Raw genomic sequence first — 20,468 nt, 5'->3', positions numbered from 1 at the left:
GAGGCCAATTCAATTAAGGTGGAAGTGGCCCATTCCCAACACTTGACAGAAAGGTGTGAATATCAACACAGGGAGATTCCACAACCTGCCTAGGTAATTTGTTCCAGTGCTTGACTACCCTTGGGGTTAGGAAGTTTTTCCTAATGTCTAACCTAAATCTCCCTTGCCACAATTTAAGCCCATTGCTTTTTGTCCTGTCATCACTGGATAAGGAGAACAATTTATCACCCTCCTCTTTATAACACCTTTTACATAATTAAAGATTTATGTCCCCCCTTAGTCTTCTCTTCTCCAGACTAAACAACCCCAATTTTTTTCAGTCTTGCTTATTACCTTCATGCTACTACATCCCAGAATGATGTTCATGTTTTTTGCAACAGTATTACATTATTGGTTCTTATTTAGTTTGTGATCACTATACCCCCAGATCTTTTTCTACAGTACTCCTTCCTAGGCAGTGATTTCTCATTTAGTATTTGTGCAGTTGATTATTCCTTCCTATGTGTAGTACTTTGCATTTGTCCTTGTTGAATTTCATTCAGACCCCATTTCTCCAGTTTCTCAAGATCATTTTGAATTCTAATCCTGTCCTCCAAAGTGCTTGCAACTCCTCCCAGCTTGGTATCATCTCCAAACTTTTACAAGTGTACTCTCCATGCCATTATCCAAATCTTTTATGAAGATATTCTATATAACTTGATCTAAGACAGATTAAATGGGGGTCTTTCAGGGATATACCCCTCCAGGTTGTGAACCACTGATAATTACTATCTGAGTATAATTTTCCAACCCAGTTGTGCACCCACCTTATAGTAGGTTCATTTAGGTTATATTTTCCTAGTTTGCGTATGGGAAAGTCATGTGGAAAAAGAGAGAGACTGAAGGCCCATCAGAGACCACAAAGAGTAGGAGCACTGAGGGGGAAGAGGATAGTGTCATTAGACTGCCCAAACCAAGAGACCGGGGAATGCCTCAGGCCCCATACTGATGTTATGCCTGCTGGGAGTGGGGACACATAGCTGCACCGTGTCCCGATGCCAAGGAGCCTATGCAGTGTAACCTGGGGAACCGGGCAGACCCATGCTCCCTAATTCACCTGGTGGAGGTCGCACTAACCCCGCATATATACACCAGACCACTAAAACTGAATGGGGCAAAAACCACAGCACTGGTTGATTTGGGGAGTGCTATCATGCTTATTTCAGGGAAGCTTAGTCAGCTGCTGCAGGCAAAGTGCACAGCGGTGACATGCATGCATGGGACAGTTAGTTATTACCCCACCATCTCGGTAAAAATTGAAATCCATGGGAACACTACTGAGGTAGTAGCAGGTGTAGTCCCTAAACTCCCATACCCGGTGCTCAGAGGGAGGGACTTTGCAGGGTTTGGAGACTTATTCCCGGTAGGGGGATTGGCGAAAGGGGGAAACCCTGAAGTTAGTGAGACATCCACAGTAGACTGTCAACCCCCACTCTTCTCTGAAATTTCCTCAGATTTTTCTCCACTCCCAGGCAGGATAGAAAGACGAAAAGGGAAAGGAGGGCAGCTGAGGCCTTGGGAACCCAAATACTGACCCAAAGCCAGAGGGTTGCTCTGGTAGGTAGGTGGACCTGAGCTGCTGAAAAGGAGGCTGCCCAGGAGGGAGAAGCACCAAAGTCTGATCCCCACCCTAATGCCTCTGAACCAGTAGAGGCGACAGAGACTGGCCCCCCAGATCTCAGGCAGATTAGCCCCAGGAGAGAAAATTTTGGACAGGAGCAGGCTGATGACCCAAGGTTTTACAAAATTAGGAAGGAGGTAACAGAAATAGATGGGGTCCCTGTGGAAGGGAAAACCCAGGGACCAGGACCCTACTTCATAATGAAGAAGGATCTCTTATACCGGGTTGCACCAGTACAGGGGCAGAAGGTACAGCAGATCCTAGTACCTCAAAAACACCAGAACACTATATTAAGCCTTGCCCATAGTCATTTTTTGGGGGGACATTTGGGGGTAGAGAAAACCCAGGCATGGGTCCTAAGACAGTTCTTCTGGCCCAGAGTACATGAAGAAGTGCGGAGGTACTGTGCGTCCTGCCCAGAGTGTCAGCTGCACAGTCCCCGTCCCCACTTGAGGGCACCTTTAGTACCTCTTCCCATCATAGAGGTCCCCTTTGAGTGAATAGCCATGGACCTGGTGGGACCCCTAGAGAAGACGGCTTGAGGCCACCAATATATATTTGTTGTTTTGGACTATGCTACTTACTACCCAGAAGCCGTCCCCCTGCAGAACACGGCCTCTAAAACGATAGCCAAAGAGCTGGTGGGGATCTTTGCCCAAGTGGGGCTACCAAAGGAGATATTAACAGACCAAGGAACCCCATTTATGTCAAAGCTAATGAAGGACCTCTGTATCCTGCTCCATATACTTACCCTGAGAACTTCAGTCCGTCATCAGTAGACGAATGGGCTGGTAGAAAGGTTTAACTGTCTTGTCTGTTTAGATTGTAAGCTCTTCGAGGCAAGGACTGTCTATTGCTCTGTGTTTATACAGTGCCTACCACAGATAGTGGGGTCCCACTCTTGATCGGCCCTTAGGCACTGCTATAATAAACATGATTAATAATAACAATTGAATGAGGATGGTTTCCTGAATCAGAGCCTATGGTTTGTTGTATCTGAAGTTTGAGTAGAGTTGTGTGCTCTTATGTGATACTCAAGCATTACATTTAATACTAGGCTGAATTTCAGCCTTAACATTCAGTTTAATTCTGTTCATGTTCTTTTCTTTATTCTTTAACATGTTTGTAATGTGTATATATGTGTATACTATGATACATATTATACACTTAACATTTGCATGTATATGTGTGTGTGTGTGTGTGTATTTATATTACTTTTTCCTGAGCAGTGAGTGCATTATATGAATGGAAATAGCCACTTTAACATTCAGTTGATCATTTGCATGAGCAGTTACAGTAATACACATGCACGCACGCACACAAAATCTGTAAGGACAGGCTTGTGTTCTTCCAACTCTGCCTATAAGGCCATAACTAGCTATATATATTTGCATTATATATTTTAATCCCATCAGATAAAAGTCACTACATATTACCACCCATGTACACACACAAAAAACCCACCTAATACTTTTGTATCTTTGATCTCACAGAAATGAAGTTACAGGTCACCTTTTTGTGAGAAGGAAATGAAAAGTACTTATTGTCCCTTTAATGTTCTGAAATTGTTTTGAATCAGTGACTGAGAAATGAATGAAGAGTTAACCTGATACATTGGGGGGGTTTCCCCTTCCTGTTATGCAGGAAAATAATACTTGTCATTTCAAGAAATCAAGTGTGGAAATGCTTCTCTAATCTTGAATAGATTTAATTTGCATCTGAAATTTAAGAATCCCTAAAGTGAAGTTTAAACATAAAGTAGGTACTTGAACGTAACAGGTGCATTCAGATAATCTGTTCAGATCTGTACAAACTGGGTAGGTTTGACAGCTGGTTCATTATTTGCCTATTTTATTACCTCCCCTGTCATTACCTATAGCTTCACGTAGATTGATTAATCCAGGTGTGCTGTAGGAGAAAGGGAGCTCAAAACAAAACGCAAATTCACAGCTTTTATTGGACATAAGGTGCGACGCATAACACAGTCGTTTAGACACTCCTCTTTTATATCTTTTCTCTTTTTAAAATGCTGCTCTGAAAAAAAAGTCACAATAAACTAGCTCCTTTCTTCTTGCCCATCAATGAAGGGAATGTAGCTGTTTGCGTTTAGCATTTTAAACAAATACATTGAATTTGAATTTTGAAAAGGGTAGTAATCATTCATTTGCTTTTTTCCACAATATTTGGATTTCCATCTACTTAAAGCACATTTTCACGGGAAGATCTGTTGCTATTAACTAAGAGCATATGACATTTATAACTTTGCTGTCAGGGTTGATGTTTATGTAATTCAGGTCTAAACATAATATAGTGCTGCTTTCCCTCTAGAGGGATATTTTGCCATTACAGCTTGACATGCCCAGCTAATGTGCATTTTCCAGCTTGCTGTCATTTAGTTGAGTTTTAAAATGTAGTTATTCATTTTTGTATAAAATTATCCTTCTCCTCTTCTAGTTCACCACCTGCCCCTACATGCTCAGTTTCCTTAGAAATAGCTTTGACCCAAGCAGGCCACTCCATTCTTCTGTAACCCTCAAAAATCAGGCTGTGACCATCTTAGAAGCTTTTCAGTGAGAATATATACACCAGCCTAAGTGTCGACATTCAGATCAAGATCCATATTATGCTGAATGGTTCTTGCACTGTTCGTTTGTTTTTGTGCTTTCTCTCTGCAAGCTTTAACTTAGTGTTGAGCTACTTTATTATTGCCTCATCCTTCCTCCTGATGTGCACATCATCTTCCTTTCCACTCATTTTCCCAGATTCCTTACAAAGATGAAGCTGCATAATTGTCTAGCCTAACATATTCTGTCTAACCTGGGCCTGATGAGCTTGCTCTGCCTTTGAATTATGAGCTGCCTTGAGGTTTGCTTAATTGTTCCCCCCACACCAAATCCCCACCAAATTTTTTTGTTGGTGTGTTTTTTCTTTTAAAAACCTAGCTGTGAAAGATACTGAAGTGAATCATGGTGGCGCAATATCTGGTACAAGTAGAAGACTAGTCATAGCAGCAGAGCACCTTAGTATAGGACAAAATTCTGGCTGCTCCCACAGTCTGCCCAGGGGCTGGCCAAAATTTTGTAATGCTATGATCCAGACACAGGGTATTCTTCTGGACTAAGTGATCTGTCCCTGCTGTATATAAAGCCTATTCTTTTGGGAGTAAGATATTACCATCCTTTTCAAATATATTCTGTCTAAAGCCAGGATGTTTGCATAATGGTTTAATATCTGTAAAACTCAATTCAGGTCTTTTGCAAACATTTTCAGAACTTCTAAAAAGAAACTTATTTTGGTAGGAAAATATGTAATCATCTAGTTAAATGTAATTCTTTTATATTCTTCAGCCTTTCATCTCAGTGGTTTCTAAGAGCATGGTTTGTGGAGAGATTACAATTAGGAAACATTACCCTCTTTAACTGAGTGTAATTGGATGCATTCTACAAATAAGAAATGTTACTAAAGTACTCTGCATTAAAGCATTGTAGATATGTAAAGCTGGGCACATGTCCAGATATTACCATCCAATGTCCTTCCTATTACTGGTTTCAGAGTAACAGCCGTGTTAGTCTGTATTCGCAAAAAGAAAAGGAGTACTTGTGGCACCTTAGAGACTAACCAATTTATTTGAGCATGAGCTTTCATGAGCTACAGCTCACTTCATCAGATGCATCATGCATCTGATGAAGTGAGCTGTAGCTCACGAAAGCTCATGCTCAAATAAATTGGTTAGTCTCTAAGGTGCCACAAGTACTCCTTTTCTTTTTGCTTCCTATTACTATGTCATAAGATTTTACACTTTCTAGCTTTCCATTGAAGCATCTAATTGTCAAAAACATGTGGAAGACAGTGCCCTTTCCCCAACGGCAGAAGAAATAAACTGAAATGCAGTTGTGAGTATTTTTATTTGTATTGTGGTAGAGCTTTCAGGCCCCATGTACTAGGCACTCTATAAACATTCTACTAAGAGTCCCTGCCCCATAGAGCTTATGGTCCTAACAGAGTATCAGTTGGTATTTTAGCTTATCAGGATGAGATAAGAAACTCAAAATCCTGACTCTCTAGGCAAGTTGTAGATTCCACTGTACTCTTTAAGAAGCAGTGGTAGGATGTCCGGTCTTAGATCCTGGCTATTTTCTATTTTTACCAATTTCCAAAAAAAATCGCTTCTTCTGGTCTTTAGTTAAAACACAACTTGGGGGCAGGTGGTGTTAACTGAGCAAATATTTTGTAGCATAGAAGAAAACGTACGGTTCTTTTAAAATGTACATTTTAGAACCTTGTATAGAAGATTTAAGATAAAATAAATTATAGTATAGAAAATTCAGTATCTAGCTTTACCTGAGAGGAGCTAGAAAATAAAAAATTAAGGCTGAGCAAGGTGACTGGAAAGGTAATGGGATAGGGAGCCTTTCACCTCTAAAGTAACAGTTAAAATCCACCCTAGGTCAGGAGCGATTAATAAAGATGGCCACCTAACAGCTGTCCAGAGGCCTGTCTGAAATGAGTCAGAAGTTTCAGTCCATTTCCTAAAGGAGATATGTCCAGATCATAAAAATCTCCAGTACAGCTGGCACCCTTGCCATCTACTCTCAGTAAAGAGGTCAAGAAAGCATATAGGGCAAACTTACTTGGAGACAGTGAATAAGGATGTGTTTTTTACCCTTTCACATAACACAAGAACCAGGGTCAGTCAGTGAAATTAATGGGCAGCAGATTTAAAACAAATGTAAGGAAGTACTGTTTCACACAGTTCACAGGCAACCTGTGGAACCCATTACCGGGGATGTTGTGAAGGCCAAAAGTATAAATGGATTAAAAAAAGAATGAGATAAGTTAATGGAGGATAGGTCCATCAATGGCTATTAACCTCTGATTGCCAGAAGCTGGGAGTGAACAACAGGGGATGGATAACTCAATAATTGCCCTGTTTTGTTCATTCCCTCTGAAGCACCTGGTACTAGCCACTGTTGGAAGACAGGATACTGCGCTAAATGGACCATTGGTCTGACCCAATGTGGCCATTCTTAAGTTCTCACCTGCACTGTTCAGAAGAAGAAATGAGATACACTGCTAGCACAGTGAGGGGAAGCTGGATAGGACCATGATATATTCCTTCCGTGGACGAAGAAAACTTCTGGAGCATTTAGTCTGGCTTCCTTCACTATGTTTGTTTAAAAGAAAATTGTGGACACCCTGTCCTCAACTCATCCCACTGTGCAATCTATAAATGTGTTTAGTATCTTTCTTTAACACACAGAAGAGTGAGGGTTAAAATCTGTCCTTGTTGCTATTACAAAGTTTGAAAAACTCAAACTGGGGTTAGTTGAGGATGGAATATCAGCCTGAACTTTGAATTTCTTGCCTTTTGTCAGCTTGATTCATACCATAAACTCTATTTAAAGATAATTCTTTCATATTTATTTTCCACATCCTTGACCCTGAATGGTGAATTGGACATTTGTATTTTCATTGGCAAACTCTAAGTCGCTCATCAACTCTCTTTTCCTTTTGTAAACAAACTGTTCCTTCAGCATTTTCCACAAGGATTTTTATACCACCATTTTGCAACCACTTTTAGGAATTGAGAAAATCTTGCCATTTAAAGAATGTGTTTTACAGAGAGCTGTGTGTAGACATTACTAGGTCCAGATTTTGGTGGGGCTTTGTCAGTAAATATCCAAATTCTAGAAAAGTCATATTTTGCAGGGTTAGATTTTATGGAAATTATATGTAAATGTCAATTACAGTCTGTCTGAAAATACAGTTGTTTTTATTTATTATTTGTATTGCAGTAGTGCTTCAGGGCCAACCAAGAACAGGACCCCATTGTGCTAGGCACTGTAAAAATTCAGTGATAGTCAGTGCCCTGAAGAGTTTACAGTCCAAATAAATGTTGGCATCTTACGCTTCTGTTGGCACATGTTTTTCCATCAGTCAGGATGGAAAAGTAGAGAATAATCTTGTGGCCAGCCTAATGTCAACACACAACACTTCCAGGCAGATAACCTCGGCCTGATACTCGATAGAGACAGCTAAGAAACAGAAGATCACTAAGGTGATGCTCATAGTTCCTAGATTCAGCTATTATGGTGGGCTAACCTTTTGAGGTCCAAGGCCTGTGCCTTGGAAATGCCAATCTTATTCTTGTAGTCAGAAGAACCTGACATGGTAGTCTGTCTATGGGATTTAACTGGGACATGCATTGAATGGTCCAAGTTTTAGATTAATTTCTCGCACACTTAAGGGTAAAATTATGACAGCCTTTCAGTAAAGCCAAGGACAACCTGCTAGGTAGTCTTGCTACATTCCTTAAAGTCCCGCTTTAAGGTATGATTCCTACAGGACCAAATTCATTCTCTGATATAACTCTTTTAAATTAAATGGAATGAATTTGACTCAGTCACTGTAAATGGTAATCAGACAGGGAGAAATATATAAAATCTACAGCTTACATTCAAAGAGCAAGGATTTGGGGAGGACATTTTTTTTTAGTGTAAATTATTCTTATTCCTTTGCAAACTAATTTACTTTTCATGAAAATGGCCACGCTGGGTCAGACCAATGGTATATCCAGCCACGTATCTTGTTTTCTGATGGTGGCCAGTGCCAGGTGATTCAGAGGAAATGAACAGAACAGGCAATCATCGAGTGATCCCATCCCCTGTAGTCCACTCCCAGTCAGAGGCTGGGGACACCCAGAGCATGGAGTAGCCATTGATGGACCTGTCCTCCTTGAACTTATCTAGTTCTTTTTTGAACTCCATTATAGTTTTGGCCTTCACAATATCCCCTGGCAACAAATTCAACAGGGTGACTGTGTGTTGTGTGAATTAGTACTTCCTTTTGTTTGCTTTAAGCCTGCTGCCTATTAATTTAATTGGGTGACTCCTGGTTTTTGTGTTATGTGAAGAAGTAAATAACACTTCTTTATTCCCATTCTCCACACAAGTTGCGATTTTATGGACCTCTATCATATCCCCTCTTAGTCGTGTCTTTTCCAAGCTGAAAACCCAGTCTTTTTAATATATCCTCATACAGAAGCTGTTCCATCTTTGTTGCCCTTCTCTGTACCTTTTCAAATTCTAATGTATCTTTTTTGATATGGGGTGATCAGAACTGCATGCAGTATTCAAGGTGAGGGCGTATCAAGGATTTATATAGTGGCATTATGATATTATCTGTTTTATTATCTATCCCTTTCCTAATGGTTCCTAACATTCAGTTAGATTTTTTTGACTGCCGCTGCACATTGAGTGGATGTTTTCTGAGAACTATCCACAATGACTCCAAGATCAATTTGTTGAGTGGTAACAGCTAAGATCCCATAGTTGGGATTATGTTTTCCAATTACTTTGCATTTATCAACACTGAATTTCATGTGCCGTTTTGTTGTCCAGTCACTCAGTTTTGTGAGATCCTTTTGTAACTCTTGCCAGTCTGCTTTGGACTTAACTATTTTGAGTATTTTTGTATTGTCTGCAAATTTTGCCACCTCACTGTTTACCTCGTTTTCCAGATCATTTATGAATATGTTGAACAGCACTGGTGACAGTAAAGATCCTGGGGGATACTACTATTTACCTCTCTCCATTCTGAAACCTAATAATTTATTCCTACTGTGTGTTTTCTGTCTTTTCACCAGTTACTGATCCATGAGAGAACCTTCATTCTTATCCCTTCGCTCAGTGGTTCTCAAACTTCTGCACTGGTTACCCCTTACACATAGCAAGCATCTGGGTACAAGCCCTTCCCCTTACAAATTAAAAACACTTTTTTATATAACATCATTATAAATGCTGGAGGCAAAGCCGGGTTTAGGGTAGAGGCTGACAACTCGTGACCCCCGGAGGGGTCCCAACCCCCAGTTTGAGAACCCCTGCCTTAGTTCTTTATCTTTTCACATCTCTAATTGCAACTTGGGGGGGGGGAGGGGAAGGAGAATGGTTATTTAGTATAGCAGACTTATTTTACAACTAAAAAAATTCAAACATAAGTTAGTGGCCTTTACAGTAAACCTTAGACCAGACCTATGGTACCTTCCACTATTACGGCATACTCTGTTGTGGGGTTTCCTTTTCAATTATTCCATTTTGTTATTTGAAACTCCATGAACTTTTCAGAAAGAATGCAAAGATTTTGAACTTATGGTTATGAAGTCTGGGGCATCCACTCACTGACCCTCCAAAATAAATGGTGGTAAAACCTGCTAAATGCACCGGCATTTCCATGAAAGAACAGGCATGTCTCTAGTGTGCACTCTAGTGAATGTACACAGGTGCAATTGCAAGTTTTTGCATTTTTTAAAATGCAGCACTCTGTGTCCTAAAAACTGATTGAAAATACAGAACTTACCCTCAATTTGTATGGCCTCTAGGACTCCAGGTTCCATTGAGATTCTGTGAATATGTTAACCTTGTTTTCCAGGTTGGGTTTCCAGGCTATGTCTTGGTCATAACCCATAACCAAAGTAAATATACAATTACATCTTGCTGCATAAAATATGTTTTTCAGTAAATTATTGAATGGTTAATAGAACTTCTTAAAAAATGAGGAGGAAAACAAATTCACATATATATATATATATATATATAGCTTGAATTAAATTTGCTGTTCTTTGTGGGTCATACTATTGGTTATTCTCAGATATTTGCGTGGCCACTGATTTTTCCAGATGATATCACAAATTCCTAAAGTTTTATATTGAAAATGTATTCTTTATTATTCATCATTTGTTATTTTCCTGGTAACAATTTGTCAAGCAATCAGCAAGCAGAAACAATATCAAGTGACCAGGCACACACCCTACATAATGAATAGCAAACAGCCAAAGGAATAGCTTAGAAACAACCAATGAAAATTATTCATCCAGACTATTATAGGAATAAGTACAAGTGCCAAAATGTGTGTGCAACTAAAGAGATTGGTTTGCAAATGATTTACTGATCCAAAAAACCTAGACTCCACTGATTAGTTATGGATTGGATTAGTGGTTTTATAAGGTATTTTGAAAGCATATTTGAAATACTGAGTGAAATATCGCTTGTTTTCTCATTACAGATTTGGGACATGAGTGATGATGAAACAGTCTGAAAACCAAATGAATGAAGTGGAAGATGACCTGCTTTAGGCTGCAATGATGTCTTTTATCCATCATTTGACAAGTTAATGATTGCTTACACATTTTGATTTACAAATATAAACAAATATAATCTACATCTGTGCTATGAATGGGACATTATCTTGAACTAAAATAATAGTTCTACTGTGGATGTAATTCTCCCCTGCTTTTCATTTTTATCCTATGCATGAGATAACTATCTTGCTAGAGCAATGTGGTTATGTTTAAATCCTCTTTCTATTTTTTTTTCAGTTTCTAAACATAGCTTACATATAAAATATGCCACTTTAAATAGCCTTTGGTGTTTTCATTTGCCCCAGTTTTCATTTTACTTGTCAATATATAGGCCTAAATAACATTGTATTTTTCATGATTTCAATGATTTGTGGCATTTTATAAGTATTTAATAGTCAGGCTATAAGAAAATTCCCCTATAGATGGGAATTAAATCACATTGTTATTTAAGGGAATTGGGAAAAGGTAACCGAACATCCACCTACAAATTTTTAATGTGTTAGATCATGTTGTAACATGCTAGCCCCCCTCCTTATTATAATGGAGTTGGTCTTGCATGTGCAGATGGGAATAGACAAAGCTTCAGAATCTTCTTAGAGTCCTGTAAAAGACTTGAGCTTTAGCATGATTCCACACTGTGGATAAAGCATCATTTGACATTGCCTAGCTAGTGAAGACCAAACTCTGTTTATATCCTGATTAGGGACTATCATGCTTATAGCAAGATCCATTACACAGTGAAAATTGTTTTGAAGTTAGGTCCTTAGCTAGATAAAAGTGTATAATGTAATTGTTTATATATATATATAGGCAATGGTTCTCCAGCTTTGTCATTCTTAAATCCCACCACCTAGCATGTTCATAGGCACCAAAACAGTCCTAACTCTAATCTTCCATTGGAGGCATCTGAAATGTTTCATTCTTGCTGGTGCACAAAACCATAGTTTGAGAACCACAGAGAAAAAGTATAATTTATGAAACTCAAAATTTTAAAATATCAAGTGTATTACTACTCTAAATGTAAAGAGAAATATATCTATTGTTTTGCATCTTGAAATAACTAAAAAAAAAATTGTTTTAAGCCTCTTTTACAGCTTAAATCTGGTTATTTGCATTGTTTCATTCATGGAAACTGAATTATTGTTTGTTGTCTTCCAACCATTCTTTCCTTTGCATATAAAACCATTCTGTCCTTAGCCTTAAGAAAAGGTAAAGCAATCCATCCAATTAGTCAATCTGTCAAATGAACTTGTGTTCTTCCTCTACCTTTAATTAAGTTCCAAGTCCCTGAATGTAGAAGTCAGAACAACTTGTTCATTTGCCTGCTAAGCTGACATACCATTTGAGGGAAGTTCTTTTAGGGTCAGTTTACCCAGGAGGGTCAGTTCACCCAATTATGAACATAAGTGACGTTTTAATGAAACACAGCGCCCTCTTCATGAGATGTCTAAAATGTTATCTCCTCTTATGCAAACTTACATTTTTTTCAAATAACCATAAACAAATGTCTCAGCTAACTAATGCCAGTGTAGTATAAAATATATTCTATTAATCTAGCTATAAGGTAAGTTATTGAGTCATACTTATATACACACACACACACATATCTGATATCTTGACTGTTTGATCATGAACAGTAACGCTGGGAAATTGCAGCTTCCATTGGTATGCATGGGAAAGTATGGTCTTTTGATGAACATAAACTAACAAAATACATATTCTAAGGTTATTTATAAGTCCCTGATTCTCATGCATTCGAAGGAGCTGTAATTTTTATAGTCTGGCTGTCATCAGACTGGAGTTTGGGCTAGGAAGTATCAGTATGATGGCAGTTTGCATAGAGAGACCAGCATCTACATCATTCATAGTTACAGAGATTGTGAAAAAGAAAAATCTAATTTGAAATTGAGCAGACTTGATTATCTGAAACTCCAAAAAGGGTCATGTCGTCCTCCCGCCCCCCGGTTTTATTAATAAAATTGAAGATTCCCTCAATTATCTGAAACTATGATTGTCCAAATAAAGTTGCACTGTATTTTTAGGTAGTAGGTATCCCTTTAACTATTGAAGTATAAAGATCTAAAACTCAGGGTTAATATGACATTTCCTTACCTCTGTAATTTCAATAACGTACAACTGTGTCAGACTGTGCTTCTTTCTGAACATACGCTTCCCAGATGTATCTGATGTTCCAAAACACTCCAGTTTGACTTGGAAAAACTTCCGTTGTCTAACTTTACTGTTTTCTTTCTCCCTGAAAACCAAAATTGTTCTTATTTTGCTTCTAAAATGTTTTAAGCATTTACTGAGGAGGGAAATTGTGAAAACATATATTCACATGAATGAAAACATATATTAAAATAGTATAAGCAGCTAAGTACTGTTATTTACTGACTTGTACACACTAGCAGCATGGTTTGGCATAGCTCTCCCATCTGCTGCTGTTGCTGCTAAATGGAGGAAGTTGAAATTTGAACTTCATGCAGGGAGTGGGAGGGTTAATTTTATTTTTGCTGGAATGAGCTCATAGGCAATGAAAGGGCAAAACTCATCCCTTCATTCTACAGGCCAACAGCCCACCCTTCCTTTAGGACATTTACGCAGTCTGGCTGGGGTGCTAGAATGTGTAGCTTCCTCTGAGGTTGCTGTTATTACCTCTTCACAAAACTTCTAATGTAAACATAGTGAGATCATAAGGCAGTGCAGGCAGCACCCTAGAGAGCAACTGTGCCATCTGCACAACACATCTGAGGCCAAATTTAATTCTGTTGTAACTTCACTGACTTCCATAGAGATTCATCAGATATGAATTTGGCCCTCGGAGAATTAACATCTGAAAATTGTAGCCTAGATCTCACTTTCAAACATCATCAACTAAAGATAATTTTTTGTTGGTACCACCCTGTCAAAGATGTATTTGCTAGGTACAGTCAAAATGCTATCCTGTCTTAATAATACATTAATGAAAAGGAGAAACCTGATATTTTCCGTTTCAGAGTACATTTTGGACACAACCTATTTTAAGATATGGCTAAACCTACACCCATCAGGTTAATTCCGAGTGCTGTAATCCCAATTTCATGATTTGCTGCTGTTCATGCACTTGCCATATGTGTTTGTAATCTGTGTTTTAGGAGTGAAATTTACCCACCAGGGCAAATCTTCAGCCGGTATAAATTGTCATAGCTCCATTGAAGTTAGTGGAGATGTGACCACTTGAACCAGTTGAGAATCTGCCGCATGGGACTAGCTCATGGCCCTTCACATGGCGACATTGCCATAATAAATAAGGCACAAATACAACGTGGGGACAAATAAAAGAACCTCTTTGCACCGTGGAAAGACTCTCCGTGCCAGCTTCCATAGGCTGGCCTGAAAAAACACAATGGAATGGGCCCACGGGGTCTGTGTTCACACAAATCCAGTGGCCCCAAGATCTAGGGTGAAATCCTGGCTTCACTGAAATCAATGACAAAACTCTCATTAACAGAATTTTCACTCCCAGTGCATCTGTTGCAGAGGTGCTCTGGCTGCTACCCCTGCCCATGGGCTTATGTGAGCTGAGGAAGGTAGGTTTCAACACCCTCTGCTTCCTGCCTGTATAGAGCCTGGTTACCCATAGCTCTATGCAGGAGGGAGGGATTTGACCCTGAGTGAACTCCAGTGCTATAAACTGACATATCCTTTTTGCTGATTTTGACACTCTTGTTCCTCTTCTTTCACTGTGCCCTTTCTAAATAAATCTTCTGTGTGTAAAGATTGACTATATTCACCTTTTATCTGAGATGCAAGTACCATTAATAGAATATAGCAATATGTTATATGTTTCTTCCCCATCCATCCTACTTGCCTGTTAATTTTTAAATAACTATTATTGGTGTGGGGGGGTTGGACATAAAAATTTAACATACATAGTAGAATCCTCTTGTAGTGACATAATTTTTTCCCCTCACAGAACAACTTCACTCTAGGTTTAGCTAGAATTTCAATTTGCACATTGCAATACATTGAAACTGTGGATCATAGGGCTACTTCACTTCGAAGAGTTTCCCTATTTCCAGCTTCCCGGTGAGCTCCATTGCACTTCCTCCTGCTCCATCCACCACACATCAAAGCATGTGAGAGTGCTAAGGAATCAAATCCATAGAATGTACAATTAGCTTTAATTTCCTAAGGCAGAAAAGGATCTTCAATTACGGTTCTGCTCTGAAAAGTGGCACCTTCTTCTTCAAGTGATCTGCTCTTTCTGTGTCTATAGCTTTATGAAAGCACTAGTGACAAAGATAAGTTTTTACTCTGGCTAACGCTGCAGCTCCACCACTACTTCAAAAAATGAATTGAATTCAGTTGTTAACCAGGTTCCAATTTCAGAGGCAGATTCTTCCCATAAGGACACCTGTGCAACTCTTTTGAAGTCCATCAAGGTGCACAGGTGTCACTGAGAGCAGAGTGTATACAGTAGAATTACTAAGATATGACCAAAGGCAGATTTCGAAATATAGGATTGCTCAATTGTAACTGAGTTCAGAATTTGGTTATAGAACCTCTATTAATGGCAATAATATATGAAAAGATCGGTAAGATCTCAGGAGATATTTCCAGAGTTGGTGAGCTTGGAAAAAACCTGACCACTTTGCAATGGAATCACTGAGATCCATAAAGATTGATCAATGGTCCAACAGAGCCTTTTTTACATAGCTGTTTTTCAGAGTATAGCCACGTTTTTAAGTGTTCAAACCTAATTTAGTCTCCTCTCAGTTATTAGAGGGACAGAAGGGATAGGTCACATTCTTTCAAAAATAAATGTTCCAAATAAAAATATAATTGACCTTTCTTCTCATTCTGCCAATATAAAAGAGATGTTTCTATTCTATATATAGAAAAAGAAACACATTTCTCTATCATGGGTGCAAGTAGCCATTCAGTTACCTTCCGTTGATTCAAAGTTTGCTACACTATATCTTCATGTGTTAGGAGCACCTCAGAAGGTAAAGAAGGAATAAACACTGTGATGTGTATTTTTCTTGATGCATTATCTGTATTTTAAAATCTAACATTTTTTTTAAATGGTAATGCAATAGTTTGCTTAGAGACAAATAAGGAGCCATAGTCCAAGGAAAGCAATTAAAGAAACATGGGAAGGTTGGTAAACAAGAGCAGGCTTGCTAAGAAATATAGTCTGCAAGACTTTCCTAGTCCATTATCATTTCTGTCCAAATCTTTTGACAAGGATGGGATCCTCAGCTATTTTGTTTTTCAACATTTTCCAACTTCATTGCAGAGGTTATTGTCCTGGGGGAAAATCCTGCCAAATGATAATGAAATTTCCTGTCTAGGAGACTTCTTGCACCTTCTTCTGAAGCATCTGGTGCTGGCCATTGTTTGAGACAGGATTCTGGACTTAGATGGACCTTGCGTCTGATCCAGTCTGGCAATTCCTATCTTCCTAATCAATGGAGACCAAATCTAGATGTCCCATTCTGATACCAGGTCTCTTAATTCTTTCTTGCAGCTGATCAAAATCTCTATGGAGGCTTGGTAGGGTTTAAAAATACCATGGTGCTACATGCATGTGTGATGCATCTTTCCAAATCAGTACAGGGTTTCTCTGCCTTACTTCAGGAATTCAGCATGATCATTAAAAAGAATTGCATATTTATTTTCTCATTTGTGAAGCATGTTCAACTACTGAAATAAAAAATATCATATTCCATGGAGAACGCACCTTCATCCATTATCCTTAGTATTACCAACCTTTGGCCCCTTGCCATGGACAATGGCTAATCTTCCAAATATTTTTGGACTTGTTTTAAGCATTGAGTCACTGAGACATTGGCCCAGATAGCTCTTGTGGAGCTCTCTACTTTGTGGCAACACTAACTGCTTGACTAAGATAGGCATTTTAATTGTTATTTTAAATAAAATACTAAAAATAAAAATCCCTAATTAAAATATGTTGAGTAATCTAACAGAAATGCCAATAACACATGCATAATGCTGTATTGCTAAGCAAATGTGTGATCTTGATTTGTATCCTTTCTCTTCCCGTCACACTCCCTTACCCTACCTTCTGTTTTCCTCTTCTTTAGTTGTGCCATGTCTCTGTTTAGTCTCCTATCTTGCAAAAACTTAATCAAGTGATTAACTTTAACTTACCTTTGCAGGATCAGGGCCTTAGATTATGAGCTCTCTGGGAAAGGGGGCAAGTCCTTTGAATTTTTTATGAAGCACTTTGCCCGCTTTTAGGCACTATGTAAAGAATAATAGGAAGAATGAAATCCAATCTCGTTCTCACAGACCAGGTCAGTAATGTTTCCTTCCCTCTCTTCCCTGCCCCCTTTTCTTGGACTTAGTATTGTGTGAACTGTGTTATTTAACTTTGATTCTTGCATCCCTGCCAAGAGTAGACAGTGCTGCAGGAAGCTAATTGGTGCGCCTGAAGGTGCAGGATGGCTTCTCATTGCTCTAGTTTCCAAATCAAACCGGTATGGGCTGGATGTGGGTGTGGAGGAACACATCAGGAACTGATCCCAGCTAATGGAAACGTGCCTAACGTAAGAACTGAGTGGTTCCAAAACCAGTTCAACCTTGGTGGAAATTAACCTTTAGATTGTGTTTTGACAGCTTGCACACTGATGCCCAGTTACTTCACTTTTTTCCTCAGTGATTACTGGGTTGAAGCAGTGTCCGTTCATTGAAGGTAAAATATGAATGAACGTGTGTGGGGGGGGGAATATTAATAACCTACATTTATATTTTAGCCACATTCCCCTCCCAAATTAGTGCAAATAAAGAGTAAAGGGATTCTCTTAAATAGATTTGTTTGGTTTGCATGTCCTTTTTTTAAAAAAATTGTACATATTTTTAACTCTCTGAAGTCTCCCTCTTAAACAGTAGTTCTGTAGGAGTTGCCACTTCCTCAGGAATCTATGACTCAGAGAGTGTATAAATAAAATGACATCATTGCCAAGCTTTGTTTGTATTACCCATTTCCTAAATGGAGACTCTGTTGTTCTAACTTTAATGCTTGCATCAGTTGTTGTTGGTTTTTTAAATAGTAAAAGCATCCTTGCCAACACTGACTAATACATGTTCAGTGCATTTATCTTTTTGAATCCTTTAAATCACCTATTTTGAAGTTCACTTAAAGCAGTAGACATCATACTTTAATTCAAGATATTATTCATGACTAAAATAATTGTAACATACAAGATATTGTTGTTACACAGTATTCCTAATATACTGTCAATGTGCAATGGAGGAAACAGCTGAGAGTGTGAGCATAATTATTTTCCATTATTATTCTAACAAACAATGAAAAGAAAAACAATTGTTTCTTCTGAAACAACTTATTTTTACCATGGAAAACAGGCAATAGGTCTCTCTGGAGGAGAAGTGTCATCCAGTAGGTAGAGGCTTTCACTTTTTATGTCCCATACTTTAGCTTCTCATTCAAATATTTGTAAATATTTCTACCCCCTGCTCCCAATGAGCATGTAGCCTCAAACCACTGAAGGGTAAGAGTTAGATCCCAATTTTATTTTTCCTGAAAGCAACACTTTTCAGTTAGAACTGCCTTTTAATACACCATTGACATAGATAGACCCAAAATACATCCTACTTCTTTGTTGGGAGTCACAGGTGCACCAAGGAAATGAGCTGTTCTCCTATGGGATTCCTGTCTGCTGCATTCTTCTGAGCTCAAGGCCAAATCTGCACTTCCTAGGCAAAATACCCTGTGATACCACTGCAGAATGTGGCCATCAGATTATCAAGGGCAATTTGTTCATTGTGAAGAGTTAGATTGCTTGTTCAGGTCATTTTATTCACTGCTTTCAGGAAAGAGCATGTTGCACTGGAGTAACATGCAGTGATTTTTGTTGTAGAGTAATGAAGCAGTGTTTCTTTGTTTAAACAGCAGCAAAAAATGCTATTCCAGGAATAGATGGACTTTAGTAAGGCAGAGTCTGTAGCTATATCCTCTGACTGTCCTCTGATTATGTCAGTTCTCACCAACTAGGAAGGGCTAGCCTGGTTAGAGCTTAATAGGTGACCTCCAAAGAAAGCCCAGGTGCTCCTAGGTGGTGATCTTTCTTCTGAGTGAGTACCTTACCAAAGTACCTTATTCAGTAGCTTACTCAGTACCTTACCAAACCCTGGCACAGTGTTAGGAAGAACTGTGCTGTCACAGCAGTTATCTTTCAGATGAGAAACAAAACAGAGGACCTAAAAAGATCCCCTAACACCTTCTGTAACGTAAGGGGGATTTGTCAATCCTGGTGTCCTAGCCAGGTTCATTTTGGGCAATTTCATTGTCTACCCGAATTGCTGCTGCAGTTTCCCTGGTGTTCTTTGCTGTCTGTCAGACTATCATGTAGGGTTGCTGTGTTGTTAACAGAAAAATATCTTAACAATCTTAATTAAATCTGCTGCATTCCACTCCAAAGATGACTGTTTTTCAGTAATTGTTGAAGCAATAGTAGTATATTGTCATTTGTACTGTGCTTTAGTATCCTTTGAGATGATAGGTGCTAGATAAATGTAGTAATCTGATTATAGTTTGGTCACACAGATATGAAATAGTGCTACATATTTTCTGTTCCAAATAAGAGTTGGGTAGTTTAGGTTGCTATCATACAGCCAGGTTAAACTCTAATCAGACATTTCCTTAATTTGTACGTGAGCATAACCTATCTTCTTCCCAGGCATTTATTGCAGGGTAGTGCTCACTGGAAATATCTTCTCATTCCACCCTTGGATAAGCACCCTAGAAAGTTCACTGGAAAGGAAGATGTGCCTTGACAAGGACAAGGAGGTTTTATTGTGTGTTAATGTGAGCAGAGGTTGCTCTTGCATGTTGGGCTTCTGAGCCTCAGCATTTGTGATTTTATGTACAGTAGCATGTCAGTTTGTGGAATGAATGAATGAATGTCAATTTTGCAGTATTAAATCTACCAGGCAACCAGTATATGGAATCCAGTCAAAATATTATTGCTGACACAGTGATGTACACCATGCATAACTAGTGCTTTCACAAATCCTAGCAGTAAAGTACTCTAGTTTCTTAAGCACTGTTCTGCATTCAGATCCAGCTTGACAGACTTAAAATAGGCTTCTTGGAAATTGCTTGTTCTTGTTTGTAGGGATGAGAAGGAGAACAAGTCAAATTATGCTCACGTGATAAAATTATGTTGTGTACAAATAGAGTTTGCCTGTGTTGCTGTTGATGTTCTAGCACTGTTACCGACAAGTGAGAGTATCTGTTACTTTAGTCAGCTGCCTCATAGAATGGTAGCAGCTGTAAATCATGCATAGAATCTGATGGGGACTAGTGTCAAGCACCTGGATGCCTAAAAATGACTTGGAAATGGAGATGGAAATATATATTAACTTGAGATGCTGAAAATGAATGTGATGTAAATGTCATCTGTATCTTGCATGTAGGAGGCAATCAGTCTTCCCACTATGACAAACAGTGTTGTGCATTGTTTTTAACCATGACCTAATAAGATTTAGTCATTATATTGTTGTTCAGTGTTTCTGATCTCCTGAATGATTGTGACTTCAGAAAATTTCTCAATCAAGCTATTGTACACTGGTATTAACAGTTTTGAGATAATATGAATTGTTCATTACTGTGATTTCTAAAGATATATTTGTATCCAAGGTAAC

The 20,468-nt window shown here is 38.7% G+C and overlaps 1 protein-coding gene across 5 annotated transcripts in view; it reads left to right on the top strand.

The window, feature by feature from the left end:
- The window catches only part of ATG7 (autophagy related 7), a 263,868-nt gene extending 251,986 nt beyond the window's left edge, over positions 1-11,882 (top strand). For all 5 annotated transcript variants that reach the window (XM_077822265.1, XM_077822266.1, XM_077822270.1 and 2 more), the window contains one exon: positions 10,721-11,882. In XM_077822265.1, coding sequence (XP_077678391.1) covers positions 10,721-10,753 — 33 coding nt within the window. In that variant the 3' untranslated portion in view covers positions 10,754-11,882. The remainder of the gene's footprint in view (positions 1-10,720) is intronic.
- The last annotated feature ends 8,586 nt before the right edge of the window (positions 11,883-20,468 follow it).

This window comes from Eretmochelys imbricata, chromosome 7, assembly GCF_965152235.1.
Source record: "Eretmochelys imbricata isolate rEreImb1 chromosome 7, rEreImb1.hap1, whole genome shotgun sequence".
NCBI lineage: Eukaryota > Metazoa > Chordata > Testudines > Cheloniidae > Eretmochelys > Eretmochelys imbricata.
The sequence above is the reverse complement of the archived record's forward strand: the minus strand, read 5'-3'. Positions and strand labels throughout refer to the sequence as shown.